General features: G+C 38.7%; 1 protein-coding gene across 2 annotated transcripts in view; it reads left to right on the top strand.

Moving 5' to 3' along the window:
• Window positions 1-22,807, top strand: part of HDGFL2 (HDGF like 2) — a 105,890-nt gene that overhangs the window by 400 nt on the left and 82,683 nt on the right. For both annotated transcript variants that reach the window (XM_072405064.1, XM_072405062.1), the window contains exons 2-4: window positions 172-248; window positions 10,001-10,142; window positions 10,264-10,401. In XM_072405064.1, the coding sequence (XP_072261165.1) occupies window positions 172-248; window positions 10,001-10,142; window positions 10,264-10,401 (357 nt within the window). The remainder of the gene's footprint in view (window positions 1-171; window positions 249-10,000; window positions 10,143-10,263; window positions 10,402-22,807) is intronic.

Raw genomic sequence — 22,807 nt, 5'->3', positions numbered from 1 at the left:
ATTAGCGGGAGTTAAGTCCCTCATGCTGGATGTGTTGATGCTGAAAGGAGTGAATTTGTTGTGGGAGAAAATATGTGAAGCTTTATGGCTTTATTTGCTTGTTTTAGGCTTATGTCTTTTTTTTTTTTCTTTAATAGAAATCTTGCTTTGTGTGTTTTTATTATTATTTAGATTGATGATATCAGAGATGGAGCTGTAAAACCCCCTCCAAACAAGTATGCCATATTTTTTTATGGAACCCATGAGACGTAAGTTGTATACATTTATTATGCTGTTAAAATGCAAAATCAATTTGTTTTTTCGCTACTTTCATTGCTTTTTCAGTCATTGTGGTATCACTGAATATATGTATAGGCCGCTGTTTCTTAATCTTTAACATGGGTGAAGCATTGAAATAACCTTCAGCTCATCAGGAAATACCTGCTATGAGTATATCCACAGCTCCATGTACATTGGTGTGGTGGTCAGTAGGAGGAAGGCCTCTTAAGGCTTGTGCAGTTCTGGATGCCTACCATGCACAAATTGGTGTCCAGCATCATTTTCAGACAAAAACACCCGTACAGGCATTTTGAACCTTTATAGCTGTTTGTTAGCCAAATCGCCCCTCGATTCTGCATTGAGCCTCTAGTAAATTGCATGAAAATACTGCTACCTCCTGCTTGTCAAATTAAGGCTAATGGATCTATTTGGTTTAATTTTAACTGTTTTTTTTGCAAGCTTTTTTGAGTGGTAAAACTATTCAAAATGCTTGGAAAAGCCTAAACAAGACCTTACAGATATCCGAAAAGACTATTGACATCTCTTAAACTGATCTGAGATGCACAAATTGCTTCTGGCTCAGGGAACTACCAGCAACCTCTGGAGGAACCCTAGGTTTCCACAGTATAGACAGCATTTTAGTATTTGTGTGTATCTTTTTGGTAAATAGCTTTAAGGGATCCTGTCACCATCTCCTATTTTCAAATTAACATAGAATGCCAATTTGTAGTAAGTATACTTACAATAGTGCTGCCTACTTAGCCGAGCAATTGAAGTTCTGAGCAAAAATATCACTCTCAATTAAGCCATAAAATCAACATGGCCTCGAGTGTTTTTTTTTTTTTTCCCTTGAGAACATGGTTCCCATAGTCACTACATCATAAAAAACTGAGGACCTAGTTTGTGTAATCTTGGTCCTAACTGGGACTTGAGAGCCAGTCCTTACATTGTTTATGGAGAATCTATGAAGTTAAGAACAGTGTATTTGCTAAAATGTGGATCCTTAGGCTGTCTTATTCTGATTTTACTTGCCAGTAAACATGTGTTCACTCTAAAGCAGGCCTTTTCCAATAGGGCTGGTGAAAAATAAAAAAAAAATTATTGTAAATGTTTACGGTATCAGTAGTGCATCCCTTTAGGTCAGGGTCGGCAAAGTTTAATGGCCACTAGGCCATTTATGGGGTGGGCGGGAGCACACTAAGCCGCACCTGCCCTGATGGCTCTGCCCACCACAGGGAACACCCCCTGAAGTGAAATCCCTCTCCTCCGTATGCATTGCGAGGGATTTATCTTCAGGGAGCTTTCCCTATTTACTGCGGCAGTGGATGTATCAACGCCGGCCGCTGTAAATAGGGGAGCAATGAGCAGCTCCGGTAGTTCCTAAGGCCCCCTGGCTGACCCGCCGGAGTTTGCCAACCCCTGCCTTAGGTATAATATGCTATATGAAGTTGTTTGTTTGGCATTCATAGGTGTGGGTTGCATTGGATCATGCAAATCATGAGGGTTTTATCCAAAAGTAGCACTGTCTCTGACTTGAAACAAGCATGTCACACAGTATTTATCAAACAGAATTTCAACTAATATCTCAGTCTAAATGAAAGGCTGCTGCATGATGCTCATAGAGATGAAATGACACAAAAAGATGAAAAGCCTCATTCTTACCCATTTGGTTCCAGTGTTCTTCCTGTCCATAATAGATAGGACAGATGCTCCTCTTTGTAGCAACCTTCTGCAGTTATGAGCCAGTCTGGATTCCAATAGTTGTATTGAAATTAGGAGAGATTTGTTCTTTGTATTTCTGAAATTAAGTAGGCAAGGCTGCCACTACTTGCTTAGAAATTCAGACCTGTAATTGCACTAAAAACAGGTAGGCAAGAGTTTGTTTACAGGTATTTGTGGTGTTTTTGAATGAATAAAATTAAAAAGTGTGAGTGTATTTTATTGATGTACTATCTTATTCCTGCCACCATAAACCAAGTGGTAGCAAAAAGATAAGCAGTATCATTAGCAGAAAACTCTAGACCAGTATAGTAGCTGTGGGTTTGTTTCCTAACTGTTGGCTATTAGAGGTAGTCACTCTAATATTATGATGTTATACTATTACATAACTTCATAATATTACCTATTACAGGTAGTCCCCCGGTTACATACAAGATAGGGACTGTAGGTTTGTTCCTAAGTTAAATTTGTATGCAAGTCAGGACAGGTAAATTATTTTAATAGATGCAATTAGGACAGATGTTTGTCTCAACATATTGTTAGGCAGCATGGTGTCAGTTACTGTATAAAATCCTCACTGTGAGTTAAGGTGCGTACACACTTCCAATTTTTATCGTTCCAATCGAACGACGAACGATCGATTGGGCAAAAAATCGTTCGTAAAAAAGTAACCAACGACGCCGACGAACGAGGAAAGTTGTTGGGAACGACCGGACCGGCGGATCGGATTGGACGACGATCGTTGAACATCGTTCGTGTGTACGGTCGTTCGTTGATCGTCCATGTTCAGAGCATGCGTGATGAACGAACGTCCGTTCACTTTCCTGTCGTGCACATAGTTCCTCTATCGCTTAAACGATCGTATCTATTGTGTGTACAATATCTACGAACGATCGTGTCGTTACCTCTATGTGCAGGATCGGTGCTATACGATCGTTCGTATATATCGTGCAGGAACGTTCGTCGTTCGTTTTCCGACGATAATAATTGGAAGTGTGTACGTAGCTTTAATCACAAACAAAGCAAACAAAAAAATTTATGGAGCCTAGACATTTATTAACTTCTAGAGCAAGCTGTGCTTTGATATGCAAAAAGAAACAACTGCAGAGTTTGTCTTGGTCATTAAAAAGTTACAAGAGCTTGCAGAACAGCAAAATAAATTTTCTGCAAGTCGTGCGAATCGCCCCCTACCTCCCCCCCATAAAGCCTCTGTCCTGCACAGAACAAGCAGGGAAGCCCCGTTCGTTGGTATCCTACGTATGGAGTTCTACGTATGTCAAATGTCCTTAACTCGGGGACTACCTGTATTCTCCTAAATTGGTGTTCATTAAAGACTGAAATGCTGTCTACAGAAAATTTTAAGCTTGACATGTTTTGAAAATATTTACTCAACTTCATTTTATTTATTTTTTTTTGTATGGGTGGTAGTACATTGTGTAGTTTTTACTGAAAATGTATAGCATTTTGGCAAGCAGTATTGCCAAAATACTACTGTGTTTCCCTGAAAATAAGACATACCCATAAAATAAGCCGTAGCAGGATTTCTAAGCATTTGCGCAATATAGGCCACACCCCGGAAATAAGACATAGTGATAGGCGTGTCGTTCTGTGCCTGCTGCAAGCTGAGGCATAGAGGGAGACATAGAGAGTGAAAGTAAAAGTCTCTCTCTTCAGTAAAGTGAGAATCAGGACGCTCTGTTTTTAGGTATTGTGTGTTCTCAGGGTGAAGAAGTAAAGCTGTGGCTGCCGTTTTACTCAGCACTGTGGGTCTCTCTCCCCCAGCAGCAACAGTCTGTGGGTCTCTCTCACCTCACACATACGCCAGGGGATAGGGGAAAAGCTTCAGCAAGCAGTCTGCTACTGAGCCGAGAGATCATCCCAGCTCCACTGTGCAGATTAGACCCAGTTCTCACTGGATGCCTGATAAATAATACTTAATAAAAATAAAATACTTAAATATGTAATACAAAATAAGACATCCCCTGAAAATAAGCCATATTGTGTCCTCCTGAGGAAAAATAAATATAAGGCAGTGTCTTATTTTCGGGGAAACACGGTACCCTGTGTAATCCAGCTGCTATTGTTTTATTAAGGGTCTCCTCTTTGAGAGGGTCATGTCTGGGGGAGGTGGGTTCAGACCTAAAGTACATATTTGAGCATTAGTGAAAAATCAAAATAAAATGTTCTGGCAGCAAAGGGTTGAATACAAAGTACATGCATACAAAACAGACAAGTGGATTATAAGGGTATGGTAAGCAAAATAGTCCCCTACGTTGCAGGATACAGTCATATATTAACTCAAGGCCTTTTTTTATGACCAAGAAGGGGCAACTATCCACACCAGCTTAGAATCATAAGTTGAGCCCTTTTTTGAAACAGAATGTACAAGTCTGGGATTGACAATGGCATCCCAGACCCCCCCCCCCCCCCCTTAGACATTTCTGTCTGATCTAGAACTGGCAAATGCTTTACACTTGCATGCATAGAAAAGGTAGGTGCATTTTGCATTACAGGAAGTTTTCATTGTTTGCCCATACCATGAGCGCACTTGTTTACTGTAGAATTTCTCCCCAGCTCCTAGCACCAAAGGCTCACTGACACTAATTAGTAGAAGTGGATGGGTGAGGGCTATAGCTGCAGTGGTAGAAGGGGTTTGTAATCTTGGACCTAAAGGCCCTACAACAAAGCAAGTATGCAACAGAATAAAGTGACATATAGAATCTACCCTTGTTCAAGCATACCCTCTGCCACATGATCCAAGGTAAGCAGAAGTTGAGGTTATCTCACTCTCCTCTTACCTTTTTCTTCACACAGGATACTTGGGTGTAGTGTTTTCTTTTTCAGTTTCTCTTTTAACCCTGTTTGCTCCACAAACCTCCCCTCACTTACAGGGAATGTAGAAAAAAAGTACCCCAAAAGGCTCATTGGAAGATGACTTAGCCTTCAGTGGTATGGACTGGAGGTGTGGGGTGGGCCCACCTGGTGGCTCTGGTCCCACCCTTGGGAGAGAACTTCAGAACTTGGTCCTCCCATGGGTTTGTAGAAAGCCAAGACTTCTGGGCTTCTTTTGGGCTAACCCCCTAGAGGAGTAGGGGAATGTTGGGGAGTTCCTTCACTTCCCCCCCACTACATTCGGCTACATTATTACCGCATCTACTGCAGTAATAGTTGCCTTTGGCACGTGCAAATTGCATTGAAGACTGTAGTTTTAGGTTTCCTTGTTATAGGCTGTAAAGCATATGGCTTCTCTTTCACAAAGTTTTCCTGCGACATGGAATTCCTTGTTTTAGATGTCCTTGCACTGTTGAGTCTTACGGGCTCCAGTGGGACAAAACAAGCCCATGTAAATTATTTTATGCTAATAATTTCAGGGTGGATTTTAATGAACTTCTTTTTCAGTGGTATCTATAAGGTTTGGGTCTTAAGCTGGTGCAGGTTTATATGTTGCAGTGTTCTCCCCAAATTTTTTTCATTGGGGAGGTGGGAAGCTGTAACTGGGTGGTCAAAATGTGTGTGGGGAAAAACACAGCAAACTTAGTGTTCCCAGTTATCACGCCACAAGTGTCCTGTAACTCCTAATGTTGTGTCAATGTTTTACCTACCCTTATACTTTGTTGCAACTTTCTAATGCCTTCCTCGTTAGTATGTTGATATTTTTGTCCAAATTAGGTCCAATATTTCCATCTTTTGTATTATGCCCCAACTGTTCAGTGCCCATGTATTTTGTTCAAACTTCCCAGTGCTCTGTTATAAAAGTGTATTTCCATGTAGTAGTGTAATGATGAATGTAGTGTAATAAGTTAGGCTTAGTTCCCATTAGCAAAAAAACATGCCATTTTCTGCTCCGAAATGACTGCTGGTAATTGCTAGGCACCTGGGATTTGTAACAGACTGTAACTGCAAGGATTGTTTAGGCCTAGCAGTTTTTCAAGTGGCAGTGATTCCTGGCGTGAGGACGAGGTAAAAGCTGCAAAAGCAACCTTTCCACCAGTGTGAATTCAGCCTAACTTCAGATGGGCTCAATATCTTCTATGAGAACATTTGTGAAAACATTCTTTTCACTTTATCCATTCACAAACAAGAGTCCAGCGAGTCCCACAGCGAGAGCTTCCCTCTTCTTTCTGCTGATGCTCAACATTTCATCCAGCTCTGCCTTACACTGTGCATGCATGAGTTTGAGCATTTTTTTTTTTTTTACATTACAGGTAGTTAAGAACATCTGACTTATGGACGACTCCTAGATACGAACGGGGCTTCCCTGCTCTTCTTGTGCAGGACGGAGGCTTGAAGGGGGGCAGTTTGCATGTCTTGCAGAAGAAATCTTTTGCTAAACACAGCTGAGACTGAGTTTTTCTGCGAGCTCTTGTAACGCTTTATTGACCAAAACAAACTCTGCAGTTGTTTCTTTTATGCATATCATAGCACAGCTTGCTCTAGAAGTTAATAAATGTCTAGGCTCCATAACGTTTTTTTTTTTTTTTTTTTTTCTTTGTAAATAAATCACAGTGAGGATTTTATACAGTAACTGACACCATACTCTCTTATAATATGTTGCATTTATTAAAATAATGTACCTGTTCTGACTTGCATACAGATTCAACTTAAGAACAAACCTACAGTCCCTGTCTCATATGTAACCCGGGGGCTACCTGTACAGGAAAGCCTCTGATCATGCACAAACAGAGCAGCCCACAGACTTCTGGGACACAAATCTCCTGATGACTGCAGATTTCCCTTCAGTTTTTACCACCACAGCAGTAAAGGCTGAAGATAAGGGGTCCTCCCCACAAATCTATAAAAATAAACAAAATAAAAACACGTTTTTCCATTATACAATAGGGGATATAATATTAAAAATGTGATGATGCATTAGGAGCATCATGCAAGTGATAGCAGATAGGGTCAGGATAGCCAGTGCCCCCCTCTCATCACTGCCCATATCCAAAAAAAAAAAAAAAAACTATTGACCAGGCTTGGGTGATGACTCTCCCCTGTAAGAGAACAGGAGTTAATTTTGTCCCGCCAGCTACAAAGGCACTTGGAATTCATCAGGTATCCTGGCATCCAACCCTGAGCTGCGCATGTGCAGCATTTTTTTGACAGTGATCAGGCAGATAAGTGGGTTTTATTTCAGAAGGGACATCACCTGTCCCTTTTTTTTTTTTTTGTAAAGCCCTGACTGATCATGAATTTTGAAAACAATCATTAACCACTGTTTCGAACTATCCCACAACTCTTGGTCTGGAAGCAATTACAATGGGAACGTTACAGGGTCTTTACAGGATTAATGGTGAGAGTTCTAGAGTCATCTTTAGAGATTTGAAAGTTTGGTCAGGGTGAGAAAAGTTGGCTGCACCATACAACCATACTAACTATTGGTAAGCATCAGCTTTGGCTGCAGATCTAACTTGGTCTGATCTGGAAAAGAACTTGTGGGCATCGGATGGGTTCTCTGTAAAGCTTACGGGACTGAAACAAACTCCAGTTTCAAAACCCATGCCTCCCCATGTTTCCTAAGAAAAGAGGCTCATTGAATTGAGAGGGCGGAAAAAAAAGCACTACCAGTTGGCTTATGGGCTTCAATTGTAATTGGGTATTTTATAGAGAAGGGTGAGGGGGCATTCACATGAGAATATTTCTTTTTGGTCATCTTGAGAAGTAAGTTGTTAGTGGGGTCACCTAAACAATTCTGAAAGATCCAATGTAGTACAATGCAGGGGCATACTGCCTTCGAAATCTCCAAGTTTACATTCTGAGTACTTTGCCTGTTGAGATGAAACTCTTACTGAGGTGCTTTTGTTGACCACATGGAAATTTATTTTATGAGCATTTTAAAAATTATTTCCTCAAACCTCCTAATGTAGGTCTTTTGTTATGCTTGGTAAACATTGTTACTTGGAATGATACTTCATTTAGTGGTTACTGATTTTTGTCTGTTTCTGTCTAATAAACTGCTTGTCCTTCATGCTACTTGTCCATTTTTGTGTATGTAACTGTGTGACATAAAACAACTTGTCTTAACACATCCTCATAGTTATGAGAAATTATCTGACAGTAATGTGCAATCTGTAGCTGCGGACTCTGTGTTGATGTTTAGGCAGTAGTATCAGACTTCATTTGTATGTAAACCTTTATTCATTACCTTTAGTCTACTATAAATGCAAATAAGTGTTTTGTTAGATCTTTTTGATAATTCATCCTTTTTACCTCTTTATAAAGAGGGTTAGCTGACCATATACTGGGTATACTGAGTAATTTTTAATAGATTCAATGTAGATTTGATATAAACATTTACAGTTGGGTCCATAAATATTTAGACAGAGACGTCTTTTTTCCAGTTTTGGTTGTGTACATTACTATAATTAATTTTAAATGAAAAAACTCAGATGCAGTTGAGCTGCAGACTTTCAGCTTTTAATTCAGTGGGTTGGACAAAAAGATTGCATAAAATTGTGAGGTACTGGTGTGGGCAATTTCTTTATGTCATTATCAATTAGTCAATTGTTATATCATTATCATCAGACAACATGCGGTCAAAGGAGCTCTCCATGCAGGTGATACAAGCCATTCTTAAGCTGCAAAAACAGAAAAAAAACATCTGAGAAATTGCTACAATATTAGGAGTGGCAAAATCTACAGTTTGGTACAGCAAGAGAAAGAAACAAAGCACTGATGCACCAAAAGACCTGGCCGCCCACACAAGACAACAGTGGTGGATGATCAAAGAATCATTTCCATGGTGAGGAGAAACCCCTTCACAACACCAAGTGAACAATGCTCTCCAGGAAGTAGACTTACCGATATCCAAGTCTACCATAAAGAGAAGACTGCATGAAAGTAAATACAGAGGGTGCACTGCAAGGTGCAAGCCACTCATAAGCCTCAAGAATAGAAAGGCTAGATTGGACTTTGCTAAAAAAAAAAAAAAAAAAATCTAAAAAAGCCAGCACAGTTCTGGAAAAACATTCTTTGGACAGATGAAACTAAGAACAACCTTTACAGAATGATTGCAAGAAAAAAGTATGCAAAAGGCGTGGAACAGCTCATGATCCAAAGCATACTACATCATCTGTAAAACATGGCGGAGGCAGTGTGATGGCTTGGGCGTGCATGGCTGCCAGTTGCACTGGAATACTAGTGTTTATCCATGATGTGACACTGGACAAAAGCAGTCGAATGAATTCTGAGGTGTTCAGAGACATACTGTACTCAAATCCAGCTAAATGCAGTCAAATTGATTAGGAGGTGTTTCATAATACAGATGGACAATGACCCAAAACATATAGCCAAAGCAACCCAGGAGTTTATTAAAGCAAAGATGTCAAATATTCTTGAATGGCCAAGTCAGTCACCTGATCTGAACCCAATTTCAGACAGAAAGTCCCACAAACAAACAGCAGCTGAAAGCTGCTGCAGTAAAGGCCTGGCAGATAATTAAAAGGGAGGAAACCCAGCATCTGGTGATGTCATGAGTTCAAGACTACAGAGATGATGCGAAGAACGAAGAAACTTCCCATTTGATAGGCAGATCTGCTGGATTAAAGGTAAGTGTTTTTTTTTTTTTTTGAGTTTAGTTCTGCCTAAACACATATTAGGCTCTTTACCTGATCCTCAAACCTGCATTCCCCTACCCACTGCTCTACTCTCATCACTAGTACTGTAATAGGGCAGTAGGCGCTCTCTTAATATTGCTGTTTGTAAGGTCAACCGATTAGGGGTCCGGTGAGGGGCTAACAATTAAAATCTAGAAGGTGACACACACCCATTGATCAGTGTATGGGTACCTTGAATATAGCAGACAAAGGAAAGGTGTGTATGTGTCTGTGTGTCTATTTTTTTTTTTTTTTTTTTATTATGCTTTAGAAATCAAATGTGGCAGTTCAAGTGAAGTGGAGGTTAGAGCCAAAAATAAAGTGTAATGTCAAAAGAAAAAGGAATGAGCACTGTAAATTTCTGGCACTTTTTTTTTTTGCCTGAACTAGCAGTATGTATGAATTTAAAATCTATTTATGTGCATTTTCAGAGCTTTTCTTGGAGCAAAGGATCTCTTTCCATACGAAAAGTACAAGGATAAATATGGCAAGCCAAACAAAAGGAAAGGTTTCAATGAAGGACTTTGGGAAATTAAGAGCAATCCACAGGCCAGTTACAGATTTCCTCCTCCAGTAAGAATGGTCTCAGGGGCCGTATGTGTTTGCTTTTTTTTTTTTTCCCCTATATACTTGGTTGACAAAGTGCAAACTTTTTCTTTTTTCTCCCCCCCTCTCCCCTTCCTTCCCCATTTAGTCAGTCCACTCATCTGACAGTGATGCACCGCATGAGAAAACTGATGAAGAAATTAACCTTACTGCCCTTCCTGCTGCTGCTCCTGAAACATCAAGTGAAGAGGAGTTTAATGAAAAGGAAGAAAATAAGTCGGGAAATGTATGATTTTATTTTTTTTTTTAATGACTTTGAACATGATAATCTTGAACTGTGTTTCTGTTCTGCAATTCTCATGTGTGCTCACAATAAGCTAATGAAGTTCAGTGTTCTCCCCAGTCTGTTGTAGCTGGGTGCATGGCCTGGCACTTTCAGTCCACAGATGCAAGAGTGCAGTTACATTGCTTGGGTTAATAACAGAACTAGTTTGGAGGGCAAAAAATACTGCAAGGGCAGACTGACTTGGCTGTACTAGTTGGGCTAATGTAGAGTTATAATTTATTGTTTTATAGTTGGAAATAAAATCATGCTTTGCAGTTTAAATGTGTCAGGGGAGTCCTAGCAGTAGGTTGTAGTTAAAAGGGTGTGGTTAGGCTGGAGGTGAGCATGCGTGCTGCAAAAAATAACAAGCACTGGTAATTACCTCAGTGGTATGGTTACAGTCACATGAAAAAGAAAGCACACCTTATTTCGATTTTAAGGTTCGACATATCAAAACATCTAGTCTTTAGGCCTAAAAATTAGGGAAATGTAAGGACAGATTTGGCATTGATCAGACTGACATTTTACACCATGTCCTTTTACAGGTAGTCCCCGGGTTAAGGACATCCCACATATGGATGCCTTCTAGATATGAATGGGGCTTCCCTGCTTGCTCCTGTGCAGGATGAAGGCTTGAAGGGGGGAGGGGCATTTTGCATGACTTGCAGAGGAAATTATTGGCTAAACACAGCTGAGATTGTGAGTTATCTGATCAGTGAGTGGAGCTGATCTGTAACATCATGTAACTCTTTAATGACCAGACACTCTGCAGCTGTTTCTTTTTGCATATCAAAGCACAGCTTGCTCCAGAAGTTATTGAATGTCTAGGCTCCATAGGGTTTTTTTTGCTTTGTTTGTGCTTAACTCACAGTGAGGAATTTATACAGTACCTGACACCACACTGCCTAATAATATAGTAAGACAAACATCTGTCCTAATTGCATTTAATTAAATAATGTATCTATTCTGACTTGACATACAAATTTAACTTAAGAACAAACCTACAGTCCCTATCTTGTTTGTAACCCGGGAACTACATGTAGGCTAAAAAATCATGTAGAAAGCATGTGTGAAAAATTACTTCCTTTTCACTTCCATAGGGTTTAGCGGGACAAGTAGCACCAGGTCTTGGTAATCAAATGCACTTATATATTTAATCATGGGCAAGTGTGAACCCCTTTATCAAAGCATAAGTTTTGCTGGTCTGGAACATTCAGGTTAACACAAAAGGTTATAAGGCCATATAAGACCAAATTGTAATCATATGTGAAAAACATCCAGTTGTTGACAACTTTCCCAGGTATTGACATTCTAACAAATTCACCCCATGGTCATACTATGCAATGCTCAGAAAAATTGCAGAAAACCAAGAGTTACATCTCAGACTTTGCAGGTCTCCTTTAGAAGTGGTTGACGTCCATGACGGTACAATCAGAAAAAAAAACTACAAGTATGACTTGTTTAAAAGGGTTGCTAGGCTCTTCTTTCTAAAATGAACCTGGCAGTGTACCCTAGGTTTGCAAAAATTCCATCTGAACAAACCACAGGACTTCTGGAATAATGTCCTTTTAGATAGCTGAGACCATCGTGGAGAGGTTTGGTCATAATGTGTACTGCATGAGTTAGTTTAGTGGATCTAAATGGATGGAATCTAGATGGAAAGATGTTACAGGATATGATGTTTTTTCTTATGTTATCTTGTGATCTTATTTTAAAAAGGCAAAATTAATTTTCTTTTTGTAAAACTAATTGCCTTCTGTTCCTTGGAGTCCGTAGTGGCTGAGGGTTTGGTCCCTATTCTTCTTGGAGTCTAGGTTTCTCATGCTGATGTATGAGAAACAGGTTGGAAGGAGAAAAGAGAGCGGCTTCAGGCTCCTGTTTTAAGTTGTGTATTGTTTCAAAAAGCAGTTTAACAGTCTGGTGTCATACATCAGTACAATAGTGTGTTACATCACAAAAGGCCATTCCCCATTGTAGAATCATGGGGTGGTGGTTGGCTAGGCTGAACAGTTGCATTCTAAGCCAGAAAGAAGGTGTATCAAAGGGGTAGCTATTTCCAGCAAGACGGTTCCCTGCACACCTCTCTCCTCCCTCATCCACGGACTTGGCATTTCATACATTTAAAGACCAGGAAACATCTGTATTTTTTATCCCATTCTAACCCAAGGCACCATCTACAACTTAACCTATATCAGCAGCAACATTTATCCTTATCTGTGTCATACCTATCTGTGACAACATCTCCACCTCGCTTAGACAACATATTACGCTTGTTGTATACCCTTGAAGAAGGCCCCGTGGCGAAACGTGTCGGGTACCAAGACTTTTTTTTCATGTACTCCTTCTTTCTGGCCTAGAACGCAACTGTTCAGCCTAGCCAACCACCGCCCCATGATTTTACAATGGAGAATGGTCTTTTGTGATGTACCACACTATTGTACTGATGTATGGCACCAGACTGTTAAACTGCTTTTTGAAACAATACACAACTTAAACAGGAGCCTGAAGCCGCTCTCTTTTCTCCTAACCTGTTTCTCAAACATACACAAAGAGGAGCTGCTCACTTATATTCCAATCATCTTTTAAGGAAAATAGAAAGGAATCTGCCCACATACCCCTGAATTTTCTGATGGTGATGGCTTGAGGGTTCTATTTGGAGGCAAGAGTTTCAAGGGTTCGTTTGGATGATGTGTATAGTATTACCGGTACATACACATGCAAAGTTGTGTTTAGCGATCTCCTGTTAGCAGATCACTAAATGGTCAACCAGTGATAGCTGTTGTAATTACCTATGGCGTGCAGTGAGGTTCATTCCAATTGTCTCTTTAGAACTGAACATCGCTGTGTGCAATTCTCATTCATTTTAAAGTCACTAGAAATGATTGCAAAATATAATTTCCAGATGCAGAAATCCATAGTGCTTACATGGCTTTTGGACATTGATTAAGACTTAGGTTAGTAGTTATTTATTTATTTATTATGAAACTGTACTTATAAAGCCAAGGAGGCACTTGGTCACTTGAGATCGTTGTTAAACAGGATTTATTTTTGCAAGGTGGATATTTGTTCCCATCCCATACAGCAATTCACCTTAAGTGAACCCTAGCAGGCAAAGCTTTGACTAGGTTTAAGGGTAGCCCTTCTAAAAAATAAATATATGTTGCATTTAAAGAAAAACTAGACTCAAAACTTAAAAAAAAATTAACTTACCTTTAATCCCGAAGGGCAGTCTGATCCCTCCGGGGGTGTTCTGCATTGGGTCCTGCGCCGTTTTGAGATTTAACCTTTACAGATGGGAAGACAGCAAGGGCTTTGGAATTATATTTATATATATATATATATATATATATATATATATATATATATATATATATATATATATATATATATATATATATAGTAATTTGGTCTAAATATAGTAAAAAAAAAAATGAGTACCAACATGTATTGAGTTAAGTAGGCAGGATGAGCCCTTTCATAGTTAACAGAAACTCAGAATGAACGATACGTGGGGGGTAAACCCTAGAAATCAAGATGACAGTGTGACCATGATGTTCACCATGATCCGATGGTTAAAGCTTTGTGTGTGGTTTCCCTGTATACAGGCCAGTCAAATTTGAAGGGAGGCAATTCAATATTCACGGTTCCCAAACCTCCTCAAATTTTGCAAAAGAATAATTTATTGTATTTTCTCTTTGTAAGGTACCAAGACCTTTTTCTGTTTATCCTGTGCCAGTTTTGGCAGAGCTGAGCTCCATGCTTTTGCTAGAACCTGTTTACCCAGTTGGCTGCTCCAATTTGTTTTAATGTGCAATTGGCAGGCTTAACATTTAACTTTTGTGTCTTTGGGTATGGATTTTCACAGTACCGTTTACACCAGCTGGCAAACTTCTATCCATCTTTGTATCTTGGGACATTCCCACCAGATGTGGGACAACATTCCCAAAGAAGAGCAGCCACAAAAACATGTACCAGTGGAGGTGTTTGCAAATTTACATAACATTGCATGCACCATATACCATCTTTTGAGGAGCTAATAATTGGCTTCCACTGCAGAGCTTTTAGAAAAGCTCTGAGCTGTAAAGTTCCAGATAGCCTGCATTGATCAGGTTCTAGCTTGCTACGTAGGTCTTTTTACCTTTTTGATTACATAGGTGTGTGGTTTAGAGGCTTTTCTGTACAACAAAGAATTATATATTGCCTTTGGAGCAAGGAGAAATCTTCAGATACTTTCAAAGTAATAAGTCAGAGCGGGTTAGCAACCTTCCTACAGGATTCACTAAAGAAATGGTTATTCTGCAGGTATCAAAAAATTGCAGTCTATGCAGTAACATTTCACAATATATAATTCATGTGCCTTCCACCAGCCAAATGCTGCATAATTTGAGTGACCTTGCTGGAAAGCAGGATTGTGTAAAATGGGTGTGTGTTTGCCGTAGTATGGTTATACTGATGGGTGTGCAAGTTGACTTGGTATTGGTTAAGAGATATGAGGAACTGAAAGTCCCCCTGCCTCCTTAAGTTTAAAAAGTGTTTGGAAATGACATCCTTTCTTTGCCCCAGATAAACTGTAGAATAATCCTTTATGTTATTCTTTAATAGCAGGAAACGAAGATGGGTAGCAGATGAAAAAGGCTGGAGAAATTTGGGCAGTAGTGTAATCTTCACCGACGCTATGCCTCTCAGCCATGAGATCTAGTATTTTTTCTATTCTAGGCATTTTTTCTATCGGATTCTAAGAAAAGCCTGACTTACTTTAGTAATGCTGGGTAGTTTGCTTCAAAAATGGTGTTTCATAAGAGGCTGTAACATAGATCCCCAGGTAAATCAATTTGAAGGGTTTCCATCTGAAGGGGAAAGACTCCTTGAGCTGGGGGACAAGAGTTTGACAGGTTAATATTCAAAACGGTTATGGTCAATTTGAAGACCCAAAATGGCTCTGTTCATGAAAATACACATTTCAGTTCCCCATAACAGCTGTGTGCTAACCAAAGTCCTACCTTTATAAGCTTCTCTCCCACACTTTCACCTTGCTAAGTGTGTATTTAGTAGTGTCCCTTTGTCGACATATAAACTTTTTTTTTTCTTGTGTCAACAGTGAAAAACAAACTTTGGGTAACATATAATCAAAAACAGATGTTCAGAACATCCAAACATACTAGCAATAACCATGCGTATGGTAAAACAGAGTTTTAATGGGAGGTGACTAGGGTGTGGGTGGTAAGGGGAGTGAATTGGGGGGATTGCACTCGAATAGTCTGAGCAAGTCGATGAGGAAGTGGAAGTCATCACCCCTCAACCAGACCAAAGACAGCCCACTCTGGTGTCCGTGGTAGAAAAGACAGTAGATGGGTTTGGATATGTAACCAGTTGACGCCAGAAGGTGCATATCTTAGGGTAATTCCAAAAGTTATGAGACTCTGATTAGAGTAAAATAGACCCTCTACTATAAATAAAACACATCTCTTTGTATCTGGCTGATGGAATGTTTTTCTAAGTATTTGTATATCCTGAGAAGGCAGGCCATTTGAGAGAAGCAGTATGCCATGCCAGAAGGTCACCGAGAGTGATTCAATTCCGAACAAAGGAAGGCATAGAATTTAGACACCGCTTTACAGGAAACTAGCAGAACCAGCAAGAGTGGGTCTAAGTGGTTATTTGAGTCCCTTAAGACAAGTTTGCAAGTGATACGTACACAGTAAACCTGTAATTGGATTAAGAAGCGAATGCTATTTCGAAAGCAACACTGGAGTGTGCTTTCAAGGTTTTGAGAACACTACGAATGAGTTTACCTTTTGGGTTTCAATTTATACCACTTGTAGCACTGAGATTACCCCCTCTTAGTACATTTCATGGAGAAGTCAATCCTAGGTGAAAGTCCTGAATAACCCCTGAAGGTGAGGAGGAGTTAGGTGAGCATTCAGAAAAGTGCTCTGCTATGTAGAGTGTCAGGGGGGCAATTGTAAATAAAGTGTGGAGTTTGAAAGTTCCAGGCAGAATGTCTTTGTTGAGGTTCAGAATAGTAATAGGATTCCTGGGATATTAAGGCCAGCATTCGAGACTGTTGTGAGTTGCTGATGACTGCTGGTCCCTTTTTATTCCCAATAAAGTAACAATTTAGTTTGTGTCACTGATAAGTATAAAATAACTCTTTGCAAGAAAAAGAAAAGCTTAAGAAAGGCTACCATTCTAACCCGAGGCACCCTACCCGAGGAAAGTTATGGTTCAAATCCTATAGAACGGATTTAATGCTCACATCATAAAATTGTGATGGCTTTTTAGGTATCTGTGTGCCCAAATAATGGAAATGAGTTTTTGCCCATTGAAAGGGATACAGAGAACACAAGTTAGGTTTGTGAAAAGTGTAGTCTAAAACAGTGATTTTCAACCACTGTGCCGCGGCACACTAGTGTGCCATGAGAGATCTTTAGGTGTACCGTGGGAAATGATCTAATTACCATTGTCGAGTGTCTGTGCTGTAGTGACTGGCAGAGTAATGTAATACTCTTCCATGTCAGTGGGTGGCAGTAGGTAACAGTTTTCTTGTTTATTCTTAGAGACAAAAGAATTAGCTACAGAGTGTCATTTTGTAACATTTTTGATTTGTGGTGTGCCGCAGGATTTTTTCAATGTAAAAAAATGTGCCGTGGCTCAAAAAAAGTTGAAAAACACTGGTCTAAAATGTTCTCAAAGTGTTAAAAAGGTTCATGATGATTGGTATCAAGAAATTGGGATTGGCAAAAAAAACTTCATAATCTGTTATTTTTACTTCTATGGAACCGAAAGTGATGCCCAAGAACTGGAAAAGAGAAGGCACAATAGTGGGTGGGTCAAAAGCCTTTTCAAATAGTGGGGATGATGTGAACAAAATGTATTGTAAGTTGATGCCAAAGGTTCTTGAGGAGGAAAACTTTGTGCATGCAGGACCAAAGGATCTTGTTCAAAGCTTTTTTAGCATCCAGTCTTAAAAGCATATGCTTTTTGCGGTAGAATAGTTGGTCCTTCCATGACCTTCAAATGTTGTTGGAATCATTCACCTTGCTCATCACTGACTGCACCAAGGTTTTCTGGGAAGTTGGAAAGATAAATATGCAGAAAATGCACCTTGATGATCATAATGCAATCAAGCATTTTGTAGCTCTCCCAAGAGTTCCTACACAATTTCTGTGTAATTGTTTGCTTGTGTGCTTCTAAGAATGTCCTTGACAATGGCTTTCAATGATTTGACCAAGCATTCTTTTCAACTTCTGACATTGTCCTGATGAAATGTTCATCTTTGATGAGCTGCCGAATCTGTGGACCATCAAACACGCCGGCCTTAATTTTTTCAAATGGCAGGCTAGGAAATGCCAAAATGAGGTACTTGAAACGGTCACCTTCAGTTGGTAAAGTCCTTCAGTTGAAGAACTGCTTCATCAGACTCCGTTTCATGTGCAGAGGTGAAAAAAAGAATATTATATTCCTAACAAGTTGCTCATGCAGAATGTTTGGATCACCTGGTTTTAGGACAGATCTTGGAGGCCAATTCCTTTCCACCCAATGCCTCTCACGAGCTCTGCTGTCCCACATGCACAGATAACAGGGATACTTGGTTAACATACATTACATTACATACATACAATATGTTTTAAGGTCAACACAGATGACCCAATAGTGTTGGTGATATTGAAACAACTCAATGACTCTCTTTATGTCTGCATGTTCTTCACAAAGAGAAACTGAATGGCCAATTGGGACTGACCCAAATATATTGCCATTGTGAAGGAGGACACACTTTAAGCTCTACTTTGAGCTATTGATGAACAGTCGCCATTCAGTTGAGTTATAGATTGGAATTCCCAATTCCTCCATTAAACCAGGTATGTTATGGCAATACACAAAGCCACTGTCTGTTCTAAAGTACTGCAGAAATGCAATTTCTCCGGTTTGAAAGTTTGATACCTTTGTTCCTTTTTCAAGTAAGTTTTTCTCACGCAGTCTTGATGCTAGGAGTTCTGAAGTTTTCTTCAATAGTCCCAAATCACGTTCCAAATAACTCAACTCATGCTGATCCCTTACCAACTCTTCATTGTTGTCACCTAGTTCATCACAATAATCATAGTCTTCAAGAGAGAGTAGTGGAACAAAAACCTACACTGGGATTTCATCTGATTGAGCCACTGGGCGTATAGTGGATGGTGGACTAGGATACTCTGTTGCATTTATTTTTCTTGTTATATCCTAAAGTTTTGACTATACAAAAGTAACAGTCACTGAAATGATCTCCTGGCTCTCGCCAAACCATAGGATATACCAAATGGCATCTTATCACATGTTCCCCTTGTCCACATCCGTAAACCCTCAAAACCCTGCACACCTTATGAGGGGCCCAAGACTTATCTTGATCACCAAGTTTAACTTTGAAATATGCCAAATAGGCTTGCTCTACAAATGTGCTGAAGTTCGCCCTTTGACTAGGAATGCTGAAACTGCCACAGACATAACAAAATGAATCAGGGTTGGTTAGGCACTTATGATGAAAAACAGTAGAGCCAGACATGATCTTAAAGAAAGGAAATACGTGTGTAAGTAGATAAATAAATTTTGCTTATTTACTACGTAGAGCAGCACACAACCTCTGACCACACTGTCTTGTGTGTAAATGAATAGCATTTACAAATCCACGCTACAGTAATCGCATTAATATAAGCGTTACAGAAAAAACTAACTGCATTTTCAGAATATGCATACCTATTTTAGTGTAAATAAGCTTAAAAATTGAAATCAACAAAAAATTTGTTCAAAATTGTTCCCCGGTGTTACGTTTAAAGCCCAAGAATTTTTAGTTTGTTTTTCTGTGGAAAGCTGAGATAAATTAGCCTTTATCAAATAGTCTAAGTCTAGGTGGTCAGGTGGCTCAGCTGCATAAATTTTCTCAAAGTATTACTCAAATAGTTGCAGAATTTTATATTGTGTCTAGATTTTTGTGCCATGGGGCCCCGAGATAAGGTATAAATACATAATTTAGGCCCATGCGGGGCTTCCAGTTTGACATTTATTTCCTGGATTGATTGCTTGCTTCAATTATGACTAATTGTGAATTTAATTTAGATGGCTTTTGTAATCAATTCAGTTGAGTAACTTTATCTAGGCCTTTGTACAAAGTTGTTGCTGGAGAAAAGCTTGCACTTCTGAAAACCATACTTTTTGACAACATGCCTTTATCATATGAGCACTATTAGTTAGATATTTTAAAAGTGATCTAGAACAAACTGTCATACTATGCTACCCTGTCTGCTTCTCTTCTTTAAATCCCAATATCCCTAGAAAAAGTGGGTGCAAGTGCGGGGACACCTTTGATTTACACCACCTAAAATTTAATTTCAGTAGCATCATCAGAACATGAAAAACTATGCAAATGAACTTCTAATATTTGAACCCCAATTTCTCTGGAATAAGGGAGGTGTAAGAAACTGAAGATGTGTGGGTAACAGCTGTAGATAATATCCACTAAAATTCAACCACTATAGCATCATTTAAAAGATAAAAGCTCTGCCCTTCAAAACAAAATTAGGGTTCAGGTATTAGAAGGATACAGTCATGTGTAACAGGGCAGCGCGTTTTGTTGGCTAGAGTTTGTTGTAAAAAGACCACTCTAATGAAATTTTAGGGGAGGTTTTACACGTGTCCCCTCGCTTGCACCTACATTTTCTGTTTCTTGCACCTCCCCATTCTGGAGAAATTGTGGTTTAAAGGATAGGCAGAGAGGGTAGCATAGTATGACTGATATAGTTTTGTGAAAGGTAGGTATAAATTTAGGGTCCCAATGGTCCTTGTTATGTAGGTGACCTTGGGGGTCCCCAGTTTGCATTTTTAATTTTGGGCTCCTAGATGCAATTGCTTTTAAAACCACAACCCCAATGTTCATTTTTCAAAGTTTTTATCCATATCCTAAAATTCTTTAAAGAAATTTACTAGTAACTATGAAATAGTTGTTAGGCTGCTGAATAAGACAAGCATCCTTTGTATGCACACAGCATCACACGGTGCTGCCAACAATGACATTGCCTAATTGGGTGGATATATTTCACAGGCAGGATTTTTTTTTACTTTGATGGTTTTTTTGGATTAATACAACATGAGGTCAAAACAATAGTAAGTTAACTAACAGAAATGACAAAAAATACAATGAAAAAAGAACCACAGTACCAAGGAGTGGTTAACATCCCCAGGGTTACATTTGCGGAGTTAAATCTCTTATAATGGCTCCCGTCGTTTTTCTCGTACACTAAATTGTGTAATCTTCCATAATATACCTCAGGTAATTCACATAGTATTTTTCTTGATTTATTATAAAAGAAAAAAAATGAGCGTGGAGGGTGAATAGGGATTTGAGTCAAGTGATAAGTTATCTAGGGGGTGGCAGTTGGGAGGGGTTGGCGGGAGGCAAGGATATTTGGAAATTTTTTTTTCCTCTTCCCTGCTTTGTGTGCATGTGACTCAGAAGCGTAGAGGCCTAGAGTTAATTCTCAGATTCGATAAATTTAGTCTAGTAAAACCATCTTTGCCTGGTCGTTTCCTCTGTGCCTCTTATTAAGGCTGTAAGGTCTTCCACCAATTGTAATTTGTTGATGTGTTCAAACCATGTGGAGGGGTCTGCTCTGCTGATGCCAAAGTACAGGGATTCATGTCCATGCTGCTTCTATCAGATCAAAAGTGACTTATGATAGATTTTCTGTTTAAAGCTGTTGAGGTGTAGTAGGAAGAATCCAGCCTTAAAGGGTATAGGAAGGTCCGTGAAATGTGGTAAAAGGTTATGCACTTTCTCCCAGAAAGGTCGAATTTTTTTTTCTATATCCCAGGAGGCAGTGGGCTGCTCCTTCTGCACATGCCTGGTATCGGGCATTCATATATATATATATATATATATATATATATATAACTGTACACTTACATTACATGCTTAGATACTTTTGTTTTTAACAGATTTTTGTGTTTTGTTATTTCTAGTTTATTGTTAAATTTATTTAATTCAATAAATATTTGTGAGTTATGTCTAAGAATTATAGCCTACAATGAAAAATAAATTTCCATGCAAAAAATTGTACCGCTTTTTGAATGGAAATTTTGACAGAATTAGACCGCTAGGTTAATGCAGTCTGTCTCTTTCTGCAATAATGTCCTGCCTGATCTAAAAAATTTTTTTTTTTAGAAATAGAACTTTTTCTGCTTTAATTGAGGCAGTTTAAGTGACCCACACATCTCTTCTTATTACTATTCTGACATAAAGTTTCTGAAATTCCAGACCATAGGTGTATGCTTGACTCCCATAAGTCCAGATGCCGAATAACAGGGGTTTAGAAGTGATCTGTAAACTACTTGAAATGTTGGTTAGGGTAAAATTTTCTGGAGTTTGCCCCTATTAATTTATAACATTGATCATTGATAACCTCATCAAAACAGTAAGTTGTTATACAAAGTATTTCAAAAAGCAGGCAAGCCAAGTTTACAAAATAGAGTGTATATCCCAAACGTTGATATGATATCCAAAATCAAATTAATCCAGAGTGAGATTTTATGAAAGCATACAAAAGGATGATTGATCCTTTAAATCTTTGTGTAACGAGGAATGATGTTATGGATGTAATTGTGATGGTTATTACATGTAGAATGGTGAAGCTCATCTCAATGTACAAAGGTGAAAACATAGAACAGTATTATGCCTCTGACATTGTGTAAACTTTGGAAAGCGAGAAAAGAAGGGGGGTAATGTGAAGACATATGTCTGGTCTGCAAATTTTAGTTTTTCAGAATTTTCTTAGGTTTGTCCTGAAGAAACTGGTGTCAAATACCAGCAGTGGAATTTTAAAGAGTTTTTACGATATAAGAGCTCTAATCTGTGAAGGCCAACATTTCTGCCCATTCTGTCAAGTCTGCTGGTACTTGCAATTTATTTTCTTTTTTTTTTTTTTTTTTTTTTTTTTTTTTGGTAGACTTTAAATGTTAGTTTAAAACCAAATATAAACATAACATAAAGAGTAACCGAAAATAAAATGCAATAAAGTAGATCAAAATAAATATACATAACACAGTATTAATTCATAAAGGAAAATATTTTTTTGAAAATATAAATAAAATAAGAAAGTATGGGGAAATTTGGGGGGAAAAGTCAGTAAAAGATATATATTTATCTTTGTAGATAAAAATTATTTGTCAGTCTGGACTTTCAAGTGGATAGTGGTATTCTTTGAGGTAAATATAGGCTTTATATAATTATAATGAATTTGTTGCACCTTGTTATTTAAGTATATTTTATCTATATTTTATCTGCATAAATATGGAAATTATATTCCTATCAATGCATATAGATATTCAATTAAAGAAGGTT

This window comes from Pyxicephalus adspersus, chromosome 3 (genome assembly GCF_032062135.1).
Source record: "Pyxicephalus adspersus chromosome 3, UCB_Pads_2.0, whole genome shotgun sequence".
Classification (NCBI taxonomy): Eukaryota; Metazoa; Chordata; class Amphibia; order Anura; family Pyxicephalidae; genus Pyxicephalus; species Pyxicephalus adspersus.
The sequence above is the reverse complement of the archived record's forward strand: the minus strand, read 5'-3'. Positions and strand labels throughout refer to the sequence as shown.